This window comes from Hesperophylax consimilis, chromosome 30, assembly GCF_061612785.1.
Source record: "Hesperophylax consimilis isolate HC1 chromosome 30, BYU_Hcon_1.0, whole genome shotgun sequence".
NCBI classification, from domain to species: Eukaryota; Metazoa; Arthropoda; class Insecta; order Trichoptera; family Limnephilidae; genus Hesperophylax; species Hesperophylax consimilis.
Window position 1 is genome coordinate 13,790,213 of NC_142865.1, and position 14,063 is coordinate 13,804,275.

At 37.7% G+C, this 14,063-nt stretch overlaps 1 protein-coding gene across 2 annotated transcripts in view; it reads left to right on the plus strand.

Annotated features, from left to right (window-relative positions):
- The window catches only part of LOC149409665 (uncharacterized), a 35,677-nt gene extending 21,990 nt beyond the window's left edge, over positions 1–13,687 (plus strand). Inside the window, exons 17-23 of one of the 2 annotated variants that reach the window (XM_089649610.1) lie at positions 2,302–2,473; positions 4,412–4,705; positions 5,415–5,592; positions 6,269–6,479; positions 8,281–8,652; positions 10,990–11,136; positions 11,844–13,687. In XM_089649610.1, coding sequence (XP_089505736.1) covers positions 2,302–2,473; positions 4,412–4,705; positions 5,415–5,592; positions 6,269–6,479; positions 8,281–8,652; positions 10,990–11,136; positions 11,844–11,891 — 1,422 coding nt within the window. In that variant the 3' untranslated portion in view covers positions 11,892–13,687. The remainder of the gene's footprint in view (positions 1–2,301; positions 2,474–4,411; positions 4,706–5,414; positions 5,593–6,268; positions 6,480–8,280; positions 8,653–10,989; positions 11,137–11,843) is intronic. The other variant, XM_089649612.1, reaches the window with a different exon arrangement.
- Positions 13,688–14,063: the final 376 nt, after the last annotated feature.

Here is a 14,063-nt window from a genome sequence, read left to right on the forward strand (position 1 = left end):
TTTAAATTTCACTCCATGAAAACTAATCTATTTAACATTTTCGTTAGTTTTTACAAGTTTTTGTTGGGGATAGAAATAAAAAAGAATAAAATCTAAACCATTTGCAGTACAAACTTTTGTCTAAAAAGGATACTTAATTTTTTTTGATTACATGCAAGGTTCAGATTATTCAATCTTTTTTTTTTTTTTTTTTTTTTACTGTCAGTCAAAATATAAAAAAAATGTTTTATCAATATCCTACACCAAACTCGAGAGTTAGTTATTACACTATTTTGTAATGCCATTATATGAAGTTTATTTTTGTAAGAATATTAAATTTAAAAAAAAATTCAGTCCTTGTGTGGAAAAACAGCATTATGTAAAAAGTTCCGAGTTATGTTCTGAGATATTGACTATTAAACATTTCATTTGACGTTAGCTAGCATATATATGCATTTAATTTATGCGTAATAAACAGAGATGTGCAAAATGGGTACCCAAAACCATTTGAAATGCAAAATGGAAATGGGTCAAAACTTTTCCATTTGAAAATGCAAAATGGTTTTTAGAAAAGCATTTCAAATGCAAAATACCTATTTTCAAAATGCATTGAAAATGCAAAATGGTTTCTCAGGTCAAACAATTAAAATAATTATAGAATTTTTAAACAATTTTGTCATTTAGTAATGGACATCAATGTAGAACAAATATATTACATGATGGTAAACCCAAAAACATTACATGATGGTAAATCCAAAAACACCACGACTACAGAATATGAAACCACAAAAAATTTGCGCGGGACTAATGTTGCCAACGTAAAAACATAGAAACTGCCATCTAACATTTAATATTACAGCGTCATGGCCCCATGTTCATTATTTGAATCAGTATTTTTTGTAATGGTATCACTCAATTGCCAGGGCTCCTACCAGGGAGCAACTTGACAAATGTAAATTATCTCTCATAGCGAGGTTGAGGACCGACTGATATTTGGGGCTTAAAAAAGATGAGTGGAGATAGTAGGAAGAATGTTGCAAAAAAGCATTTAAAATGGAATATGCATTGAGAAAAGCATTTAAAATGCAAAATGGTTTTTAGAAAAGCATTTAAAATGCAAAATGGAAAATACCCATTTTGTATTTCCATTTGAAATGGATTTATTTGAAATAAAGCACATCTCTGGTAATAAAGAATTTCTATTAATAGACAATATGTTTTATGTATTTTAATTAATTTACTCCTCAAGTTTTGAGTACACTAAAAGTAAATGGAAAACAAAAAAAATAATGCCCTTTTTTCCATAAATCAATATGCATTTGCGTTTTCTCCAGGTTTGTTTCTACGAAATTAGTTTATTCAGCATCTGTTTCCAGTTTGACTGATGAATTTACCAGGAACCAGTCACACACGAAAATAATTAGTGATTGGACAAAACTGCAATATACTTTTCAGCCAATCAGCACTCTTGGGCTTCACAGAAAAAAATATCAAATAATTACAAGTAATCCAAGCGCCGTCCACACAAACCGTCTGTTTCAAATCGATTTGACTTGACCGTCGTTTGGAGATTCTAAAACAATTTTAGGCGTTATTTCGATAAGGCAATTTTTCCACGTAAGGGCAGTTCAGAGTCTGCAATGGCAATGTTTAGTTGTTAATTTGCTGTATTACATAATTATTCTCTGCTTTTGGATTGTAAGAATGATTGTAGAGAGGAATATATTACATTTTGACTAGCGGCAGGTGGAGGAAGATTCGATAACATACTACTTTGGCCGTGTTCAGATTTCTATAGATCTATTATGGTGGCAATGAATGTATTCTTTTTATGTTTATTTCAACGAGTTTATCAAATCTGTTGCAAACACAAAGGTATGCAATATACCACAAAGTATGAACAATAATGATTAGTAGTGGAGGTAAAGAGAAATGCTTGAATTTGGTTGTTTGTAACAACAAAGTGGTGGGGGTATAACCAACACCAACCCCAACCCCAACCAACAAACCAACAATATCCCTCCGCTCCAACGGAAGAAAACTAAAATTGAAAACCGTCTAAATTAAATCTGTTTTGCTCTCTATCATATATCCGGAAATCTACCCAATGGATGCTGCCTAACTTGGACTGCCCGATGTCTGATGACCCCTCACCTCGATGTCTTCTTGTGGTATCAAACTCAAAACACATAATCTTGACAACGTGGAAATACTAAATACCAAAAAAAACATAATAATTCGTCGCTGGATCACAATGGACCGTGTGCACCCGCACCGTCTCTGTGTGAATGATGAATGTCTCTGGATGAACATCAACAACAGACTAATGTCTACCCGTCGGCTCAGCGGCGCAAAATGCGCGATTTCAACAACGGATACAAGCGAACGGCCGTCGTCATTGTGCCGGCCGAGGATACCTTCGCCGAGCGCCAAAAGTTGCGCGAAGAAAGGGATGGCAAGGATGTTCCTGATGGGGCCGTGCTAGAAATGAAAGGTACGCAATAAACAAACAAACATTCAACCAACGCTACAATGTTTAAAAAAAAAATTACTTGTGTGTGCGACATAATATATATTATTTCACACATTTTCTTTGAGTTTTCACGATTTGAACAGTTTTTTAAAATTTTATTTTCTCCTATCTTTAAAAATTGCCATACAAATGTCGCACATGTCTGATATCACACTAAAAAATCTTGTTTTATCTTGCCTATTTTTATTTATTTAGTTTTTTTCCTTTTTATTATACCTTTGCTGTTGTTACCTGAGCCTCAATTATTTTTAAACAACACTAAAAGTAAAAGTTAAAATGTTGATTATGAAACAGCAAAGTTAAATATAATTTTTCTTTACCACTTTTCACTTGTTCCGATAATCTGTGCTTCCCGCTCCCAGTTCCTCTGTTTTCTTGATTTTAAAATGGTGACACGATTTTGATTTATTGATGCAAACTTTTACTTTTTGACTTCGCTATTTTCCAAATACACTTCCGATCATGTCTCATTATTTCTCTTTGGTGGTTTTGATTAATCTGGTATTACATGTCTTGTACTATTTTCTTTGCAAACAAACAATTCTAATATATTTGGTTCTAGATATTGAAAGTTTTTACTAATAAAAATTATTTAGGGAAAGGGGCACTTCTCAAATTTGTGCGGCAGAAATTCCTGTGTGTTGATTTTGATCTTTTCAACATTCGGCGCTTTCTGACATGGGACGCAGTTCTTAACCATAATATATTTTTTGATAGATTTATGCAAATTTTGAATCCAGCGTACATATAAAAATTATTCCTGTTTATTTTCCCCTCTGTATTGGCTCGAATTGGATACCAATGCATCAATACGTCAGTGCTAAATGTTCTTTTGAGTTCTTCCTAATATTATCATTAGAACTTTAAAATATACTTTTGGTATAATGAAGGATCTAGGAGGATTGGACATAATATCAATTTAGTTTCATTGCCTTCGACACATTTATATAACCCGAAGCAAAAGTTTCCATCTCGCATTGATTCCCCCAAAGCGCAAATGTACTTGTTATCTCTGTAGTACCATTGAATATTAGCTCTTATGCGCAGTCTTATGTGCGTTTCAACAACGTAGTCGTTGGCAATAGAGTTCACACTTGTAAAAGATATCAGCTCACGCTCTACTCTATAGCGCACTATTTCTGGATACTGATGTGGAACCTCCAAAATGTCTTTCAAACAACTATTTTCTTTGACGTTTCATTGGAAATTTAAAGATTTTTTATTTAATTACTCTAATATATATATGTATGAAATATAAGTGAGATGTAGAATATTTAGTTAGTCCTCCTCGCTAGGAGATGCTGTGCCTAGGAGAAGTAGGTTTTGGATGGAGGGTTTCCAGCATCTTTTATAGTAAAACTTCATGGTTGGTTGGGTAGGGTTTCTCCAGTTACTTCTATGACGATGTTCCTAATTACTAAATAGTAATACCTTAAACAAAGATTTAATAAATGTAGCTATTTTCTGTTTTAGTTTTTTTGATACTGGGTGGACGTTAGTTACATAAGTTTAATGGAATTTATTTATCCAAAGGTACTTAGGTATATTTAGCTTGTCTATTTGCTTGGTTCTGGTTTTATGATTATGTGAGGAGTTTGCCTTTTTGTCCTTTTTGAGGCGATGAACCAGAATACTTTGGCATTATGGGGATCTTTAATATGGAAAGGATTGTCCTATATCGGAATAAACAACATGGAACTGTAAAATATGATTACTTTGGGAACAGTCACAAACTCGCTGAACATTTAATTCTTAGAAGTGTGTTAGGGAAACCCGTTTTTGGAGAGTTCTAATTTGAGAAGAAATAACAGTTACATTTGTGGTTTGCTCGAGGATGAACTAGTTAGGATGGTGAATATGAATAGAGGTTGCTACAATGCGTGCGTTGTACCATTCCAGCCAACTTCGTGCTGCCGGAGAAGTGCATGTGGCTAGACGAGGTGGTGTTCTCGGAGCAAGGCGAAGAGGAGTCCAAGAAGACGGTGGCCAGCTACAACCGCGAAGGGCGGCAGGCGGGCTTCGGGCCCAACCAGAACATGGGCGGGGGGCGCGGCGGGAGCAGCGGCAGCTCTCGAGGCGGCCAGGGCGGGGGAGGTGGCAACCGACGCCGCTTTGATTCCGACAGAGGGCGGTACGACCGTGGGCGCCAGGGCGGAGGGGGCGGTGGACCCATGAGGAGGAATGACCGGCGAGGTAAATTTATTTATGTTCTTAACCAGTCAACTGTTTTTTCAATTTCAGGTGAAGATTTCAATTGAAGTTGTGATTCCTTGTGCGCTCATTTCACAAAGTCTTTTTTTTTTTTGTTGTTTTATACTTGCATTAAAATACTAAATAAAATATGTAATTATTATAATGCAATTAAACCTGAAATAAGGATTATGCAATTCAAAGGAGGCGAAATATTTGTTATTTGCAAAAAAACAACTATTTTGTGACATTGCGTAAATTTTATTTGACTAATAATTGGTGTTATTTCACAATATCAATTAAAAATAACGTATAGTATATGTACGGCACCTTCCAGAGTGTAAGATACTCAGTATCGCCCTAGTTTAAGGACCAATATTCAGAATTCAAACGTCGCTTGAAATGGCTTTAACCAAGTTAACAGATCTGAAAAGTCAGGTACTTCCCCAACTTCCTCTTCCCCTTTCCCTTCCTACAACCTTTAGTGTCACAACATATGATAGGATGCCGTAGTCTCACTAGCTTGTTTGGTATTCACATCTAAAATTTATCATCAATGAATTATATAGCTGTTAAATTATATTTTTTGGGAATATTTAAAATGTGAAGCTGGTATTGTGTAAGCTTATGGAGAAATTAAAGATTTAAACAAGGTAATGTAAGGTTCCATTTTGGGTACGGGAATGTTAATTTGAGTGTGTTTTAATTCTAGATGACCGTCGCGGAGGTGGAGGCGGCGGCTGGTCCGGAGGCCGTGGCTGGGAGGGAGGCCGCGGAGAGGGGGGCGGCGGGGGCTGGGGCCGAGACATGCCTCCCCATGGAGGCGGACGCGACCAACGCTCTCGGGAGCCCTACCGTCAGGGCGGCGAGCGCTGGTCTCAGCAGGGCCGGTACGTTACACTCATCTCAATACATGCTTAATTAATTAATTTATTTATTTACTATTTTAGAGACTAAGGACGGGTTGTTTCGGAGAATTTGAACAATTTTTCAAATTTGATGAATTGTTCAAATTCTCCGAAACAACCCGTCCTAACAGTACATAGATGAAATGTGATAAACTATTTACAAGGTTTTGGGAATTTTTAATACAAGGATCGTTACCAATGACGGCAAGTCTCTTATGAAATATCTGTTTAGTGATTATATACATTTTACTGCTACATGGTGATTATATACATTTTACTCCACTACTTGGGCTGGAATTTGCTTGTTTTGCTTATTTTCTAGTTTCTTATTTACCATGCACGGTAAATAAGAAGCTAGAAAATAAGTTGAATTAATTGGAGATGGTTCGTGACTCATTTTATTAAGAGCAGGAGTCATGGTACCAGCTCAATATTTTTATACCATTGTGAGATCCAACGCAATTGAAAGGGAGCCTTTAGCTCAGAGCTATGAGCAATGAGCATACTGTGCTTGCCCAACTTCCCAACGTATACTTATGAATGATCGTACCGGTACCTCCTGGTCACTAAGGCCATGAAGTATCTGTATGGATAATTCAGGTATTACTTGTATCACCGTTCCAAATGTGAACTGTGTCTCATTTGTGACTTGTTTCAGTGGTGGTGGAGGCGGACGTGACAGCCGTGCCAATGACGCACCCCGCCGTGCACCAAGCAGCGGCGAGCAGCAGCCGCGCGGGCCGGCCGGGGGTGCCGGGGGCAGGGGGGGCGCACCCCCCCTTCCCTATCACCGTCAGGCCGGACCCGGAGCATCCGCCGTGCCTGCGAGGGGTGGTCCTGCGGCACCCGCCAGGCAGAACTACAACAGGGTATGTAAAAAACAATATTTATTTCAACTCAAACCTTCTAATTATCCCTGGAGATGTTACTGTGCTGCTGTTTCAAATTTTTCACTTATTTTTATTGAGTCGTTGATGTCAACCATAGACAAACAAAACAATAAACCTCTTCATGAGGGAAAGGGAAACATTTCAGTTTGGGCGGAGCGGGGAGGTGGCATGTCCACCTCCCTTTTAAGTGATTTGTGGCAACTTACGTTGTTGTATCAGTATTTGGTCTAAATCGATAATAAAATCTGCTTGCAAAGAAATCCCAAATCGGGTAAACAAAAGTTCGGGCTTGTTTCCAAAATTGTTTGTTATAATATTTAGTTAGGACACTTTTATAATTGTGTTAATTTACTCACCTCACTTATTTTTTGCTTCGCTACGCAACTCAATGTAGATGATGATATTGTAGATGATTGGGGTAAAAATGAACATTGAGTAGTGATGCCGCCGGGTCCCGTTTGAGGAACCGGGTCCTGTGGGAACCGGGTACCCGGCGGCATCACTAACATTGAGACCCTGCGAAGAAAAGTCCCACAATCTACCGCGCTGCAAACAGTTACCCTACTACCAGAGATGTGCTTTATTTCAAATAAATCAATTTCAAATGGAAATGCAAAATGGGTATTTTCCATTTTGCATTTTAAATGCTTTTCTAAAAACCATTTTGCATTTTAAATGCTTTTCTCAATGCATTTTCCATTTTAAATGCTTTTTTGCAACATTCTTCCTACTATCTCCACTCATCTTTTTTTTCATAAGCCCCAAATATCAGTCGTTCCTCAACCTCGCTATGAAAGATAATTTCCATTTGTCAAGTTGCTCCCTGGTAGGAGCCCTGGCAATTGAGTGATACCATTACAAAAATACTGATTCAAATACTGAACATGGGGCCATGATGCTGTAATATTAAATGTTAGATAGCAGTTTCTATGTTTTTACGTTAGCAACATTAGTCCCGCGCAAATTTTTTGTGGTTTCATAATCTGTAGTCTTGGTGTTTTTGGATTTACCATCATGTAATATATTTGTTCTACATTGATGTCCATTATTAAATGACAAAATTGTTTAAAAATTCTATATTTATTTTAATTGTTTGAGCTGAGAAACCATTTTGCATTTTCAATGCATTTTGAAAATAGGCATTTTGCATTTGAAATGCTTTTCTAAAAAACCATTTTGCATTTTTCATTTTCAAATGGAAAAGTTTTGATCCATTTCCATTTTGCATTTCAAATGGTTTTGGGTACCCATTTTGCACATCTCTGCCTACTACATTAGCGAACTTATCTGATTAATTTCACATGTGTTCTTTTCAGCAGTCAACGTATGACTAATGTCATAGTTTATTCAAAGCATTCTCTCAAAATATAATAAATTGATAGGCTAGCTTTAGACTTGTAAGTTTTTTCGTAAATTTACGACTTCTAGCCAATGGGCATATTGCATTTTGAAAATCCAATATGCCCATTGGCTAGAAGTCGTAAATTTACGAAAAAACTTACAAGTCTAAAGCTAGCCTTACTCTGTACTTACCTTCGTGGATAAGACTATTGAGGTATTTTTTGGGGAGGTGTGATATAATGTACATACACGTCTTTTAGCCAAGGACACAATATAACACAGCGGACAGGGAAGTCAAATTTAGTATGTAGTACATACTTCAAAGACTGCCTTTTCTCTGAAGAGATGGTTCCACTCCGAGACAATTGATTATCAGAACTGCCACAGCATATAAAACTTGAGAAGTATGAATATAATTGTATGTTGTTTGTTTGCACAGAGCAATTCAGGTGGGCAGCAGGGAGGCGGAGGTAACTGGCAACAGCAGCAACAGCAGCAGGGCTGGGGCGGTGGGCAGCAGCAACAGGGCTGGCCGCAGCAGCACTGGGGTGGGGGCGGGCAGCAGGGCTGGCAGAACACAAGCTGGGGAGCCAACTGGAACCAGTGGAACAACTGGAACAGCCAGCAGCAGCAGGGGCAGGGCCAGGGCCAGGCGCAGCAGGGCCAGTGGGGCAAGGCCGGGCAGGCAGGGCAGGCCGGTCAGGCTGGGCAGGCCGGACAGGCTGCGCAGGCGGGCGGAGACCCCGGCCAGTGGGGCACCTGGTCGCAGCAGCAGCAGGGCTACTGGGGGCAGCAGCAGTGGCCGCAGCAGGTAACACAATCTCTCATTGAATCAACCAAACAAAGAATTGTTTAGTTCCTACAACCTAATGGTCAATCTATTCACCCACCAAATGATTTTTTAATAGCCAACAGACTAGGTCCAGTCGACCAATCCTCCAACCAAATGATTAAATAATGGTTATTTAATCTTTACGTACCCCAGGGTACGGTAAGGTAAAAATCACATTTCACCCGAAGGGGGTCCTACATCTTGAAATTATTGCCCTTTCCAATAGCACTCTGATATTATTTTTTTAAGCCCACTGTTTCGACTGGACAACGCCTATCCTCGCGAAGCAGTCAATCAGTAACCCTTCGCCGTTAAGGAGTCGAAAAGAATATTCCATAAACAGAAAACATTTTGGTTAAGGCCAACCAACATGTAGACAATACCATCTCTAAATAGTCGTAATATATCTGTTTAGGTCTTCTAAACTACACAACGGATTATGACAGGGTTTTCACTTTTCAGAGAATTTATTCCCCAAGGTTTATATAATACACGTTTACTATATTTATAGAAAGTAGAGAAAAGTCAATGTTTTGTAATCAAGTCAAATATTATTGTGCGCTTACATTGCTAACGCTGGCTGAACCTTGAAATTGTGTATCTTAAAAAGGCCTACAGAAAAGTCCACAATGGTATATGTCTAATCTCCTAAGGATAACCCTGAGCAACACCGGGTACACATCAGCTAGTACTATAATAAAGTGACATTTTATTGTTTGTGTTTAACAAAGCCAGTAGAAGTAAGATCCAAAGGCAAAATGAATGTATAAGGTCGACATTGCAATTGCAGTAATTCAGGCATCAGGCTCCTGGGGGTCAAGTAATGCAAAATGGTCAAAGAGCTATTACAAACATCATTGTAGCCTTATACTGTTGTCCAGTAACCAATCTACATAAACCTAATGCTGTAACTGCTATAGGTTCAATAGTAGATAGTACATGTCTGTCCACGTATTCTGCATTTCATTCTGATTAGGATATCCAACCACACCAGAGCGCCATCTGCTTTGAGCTTTCCACTGTACATTTCTTTGAATTACCTTTTCATATAGTTTTTGGTGTAGGGTATGTTTTCAGTTAAAACCAGTTTATATACTGTTACGTAATACGATCGCTTAACAACTTGTGTTACCCCACTTTCCCCCATGGCCACGGTCATGTTAAATGCACGTGATAGACCACCCACGGCGACCGCTAGGCCTCCAGCCTATCTCGCCTCGGGCAACGCCAGTCACCATTCTACTTGGGCCTCGTGCAGTCGCGGTCCCTGCGTCCCGGCTTGGCAATTATTAATACGCCCGAACCTTGCGTAGTTCTCGCGTGTTTAAACCAACTCAATTATTGTAATCAATAGTTTGCCGTATCATTCTTAAACATGTTCTGGATCCGTTATATATTCGGCCCGTTGGAAGTCGTTTGTATTACCGTTAAATTCACCTGTTTCCTCGTTCGTGTGGTCTGACCGGACCGCGGACCCTTCATTTATCATGCCTTGGCGAACCAGTAAGCATCTTCAGTATACCCTTTCTTGTGTTCAAATCGGTAAATTCATGTAGCAATCCCCGTTTCACCCGGTCGTCCTAGAGAGAGGAAGAGAGAGAGTCAGATTCAATTCAACCCTGTGTTTCTTTAGAAAATGTTAAATATACCTGTGTCCTTCATATTCATGATTAATTATTGCTTTGACTTGCCCCATCCCTGACCGATGGACGAAGAAATGAATTAAGAAGCTCCCCACCCCTGATGGATTCGAGTTCTCATCGGCCTACCTTTTTACACTGAGCTAGCAAATTGCATTACACCTGGTTCAAGTCCAGATGGGTAACCTATTACTTAGCACTGGTTTCCAACTAGGAGCCTAAACATAATATAGCAATACTCTTAATTAGGGAAAAGTCTTACCATATAAACTTAAAATGTATATGAATAATAAGATTTATTATCTGGTCAACAGAAAACAATTGCGAAAAAATCATTAAGGTGCAGTTCTGCCAATTCTCAGTCGACGATGAGTGGTATTTTGAGTATTTTCTGTTTCAACGTTTCTTCAAGAGGTTATTAACATATTAAAAAATGGTAATGAGATTTTTTGTTTTAAAGTGCGGATTGATTACTAAATAGTTTTTGTAGGATTACCTAAATTATAGTATATAGAGCATGTGATGTAAAAAACAACTTAGATATCGCATAAAACTGGGGGATGTGTATTTTCCCCGATGGTGGCCAACATCCTGTTTGTCAATGAATCCATCAATCCCTTTAAACCTCTCCCCCTGTAATCCACCATGAGTAATAATAATGAGGACATTATCACAGCAATACGGCAACAAGGCGGTTGCGGGCGCCAAGACCGTGGGCACACCAGCCGCCGGAGCGCAAGCCAGCGGGGCCGCGGCCCAACAGCAGACCGCCGCCTCACAGCAACAGATATGGGCCCAGTACGCGCAGGCCTATGCGCAACAGGTCAGCAAATGGGACTATTAATGGGAATTACTAATTTCCCAACTTTCTCCCTAACCTTAATCTCCCTCTCCTCCCCTCCCCCGCTGACTCCCTTCAGCCACACAACATGCTCCATGCCATTGGGTAGAGCCAGTCCCACTGACCCCAGGTACCTTGGATTCTTATGCGGTGTTTATATTCAAACAAATTCTTCATTGAATCCCATTGCGATATTTAATTTTTGTTCAACTCACATGACATTGCTTATCTTAACTTTTATTGCATAAGTTATTTTATTGACTGAGCGTAGCAAAGTCCTTTTTTAACTCTGCCAAAGTCCATTTTTAACTCTTAGTCTTCAAAGTACAACATTGCAAAGTATTTTTCAGATTAAGGCATTTTTAACAATAAAAGCTAAATTTATGCATCATTTTCTAGGTTATTTTTAGAAAACCGTGGATTAAATTACTCAACCCTCAAATCTTCTCAAACAAATAGAATTGCAATATTTTACATCAAAATTTTGAAAAACAAATATAACCACTTTCATATAAAATTAATATTCATTTTAATGGTCTCGTAATGAACATTTTGTGGCTTGAAGGGTTTTACCAAACCACAGTCAATATGGGGTTTATATATGATATGATAGATATGCCCCCATTTTGTGTCGAATTATAAAATGTGGACGCTTTGTATATGATTAAAAGTGAATTATTTATTTGCAGGGATACGCAACAATGGGCAACACAGCGGCCCCGGCTGAAAAGAAATAATCATCTCCCCCCGAACAGTATTGATTGTAGAAACACCACCCTAATGCTGGTGGTCTGCAGTATGGACACTTTGTGATTATATGGTGGAAACTCTGTTTTATTCGTTAGGTTTAATCTAAAATTACATGTGTAACAATAATAATATACTTTCCTAAGTGCATATATTTTAAGAGAAAAATGTGTGTTGTTGGGATGTCTGTTTTATTAGTAATAATATTACTCTAGTTTAACCATTCATCGTTTGACTCTTTGATAGCCTGAAGGTTTGAGGCCTAAACTAACCATAAACACCTGACTTTAAATTATTTCAATCATTTGCCCAGTGGAACTTTCTTATAAGGCTTTTTTAGGTATCGGAAAACAAACTTCTTTTGTCATCCGATTGGGTCCATAAGGGTGAGGAATCGACGTAAACTGAAAAACCTGCCCAGGAAGGTATAGTTGGCTAAGGTCGGCAGCACAGTCGCACGGTTTACATAGATTCCTTACCCTTACCGACCCAATAGACAACGGGCTAAGTATTATGAGGGTTTTTACTGGATACATATTTTTCAAAAAGGGCATGCGTCATATCAAAGTGAAAATAAAACGGCATCCTTTGCCAGTGAAGTCCTGTTTCTCTCGGTCTGCACAAGTTGATATAAACTATACCTTCAAATATTCTGAATGTTTTGTTGCATAACTAAATCTTATGTACTAGCTTTGCGTTTAATAAATAAATGAATTACTTAACTGGATTTGTGTCTGTGCTCGAGGAACATTTATAGTTCCAGCATAGTAAGTTATATACTTTATTACTGCTTAACTAGTTCCTAAAAACTTTATTATAATAAATCTGCATAACTGCTTACAGACAAACCTGTTGAAGTTCTATCAATAATATTTTTGACAAAACCTTGTTTCTCTAGTTTTGTGGTTAATAAAGAAATCGCTCGTTTTGGATCTGTTCTCGAGGAACATTTACAAGAAGCTGCCAGACGTTCAGTAACAATACTGTTGAAAATTGATAACGCGTATAGCATTGTGCATGAATTGGCCTTGCCAATGGACGCTGTTCAGCATCTATATATCGATATGTAATGAATTTAATTTTATTTTTATAATGGAAATCTCTTGCATTTGGTTGAAAAATTGAAAAAAAAAATTTTAGTGTTGCTACTAAACTTGGAGATAAATGAAATTAGTAATTTTGAAAATGTAAATGGACGACATAACGGAATGGTACAAATAATAAATGACGAGTTTTAATTTTTTTTGATTTGTATCTGATAACGATTTTTTTTTCCTTGTTTTTAAGAAACGTTGCATTAAACGTGGATAAAGTGGAACCATTCTGAATGTGGTGGATAATTTACTCTTTGCACTGAATACTGTAAAACAATATTCACTCAAACCTCAATCATGGCAACAAAGACAGAAGATACATAGGTGTCCATTTCAGTGATGATCGGAATGCTTATATGTATTGGTTCAACTGTTAAAATGGAAACGTGTAATGAATTATTGAAGTATGAAATTTTTGTTTAGAAAAATAATGTACAAATTTCTGCAATAAAAAATATCTTTTTATACACTTTTTCATTGTAGAATTATCCCACACTTGGATTATTAAATTAGGATGCATTTTTATATATTATTGTTTTATGGTATGCAGTGAGGACTATGGATATACATATTATAATACATGATATTATTTTGTCCTTAGTGTTTCCTTGTTTGACACATGTTCTTTTGGTTTTGTTCTTTTTTTACTGTAAATACATATATCATTTGTTATAGTAATTTGACGTATAAGTGGAAATAAACTTAGATAAAATATATGATAGTTCTTTGATTTCTTGACATCTCCCATTTCTCAACTCGTATTATGTAAATTTATTTGTTTTTCAATCCCAACTTTCCCATCCCCAATCCTTTGAGTCTCGCAACGTACCCCAGTGTGGATGCCCATAGTCTCACTGGCCCCTGGCGGTTGGTACTCTTGAGTAGTGTTCACATAAAAAAACAAACAAAAGTATAATCACCCTTGAAGTTGGTATTCCTGATTTGTAATATCTCGCATCGGACAATGATCCCAATGTGCCCATACTTCGAACGCCAAAGCTGACTACATCTGTAACCTCAATGCTAATTCAATAATAATGGTTGCTCCACGCCAACATTTTAGTTATT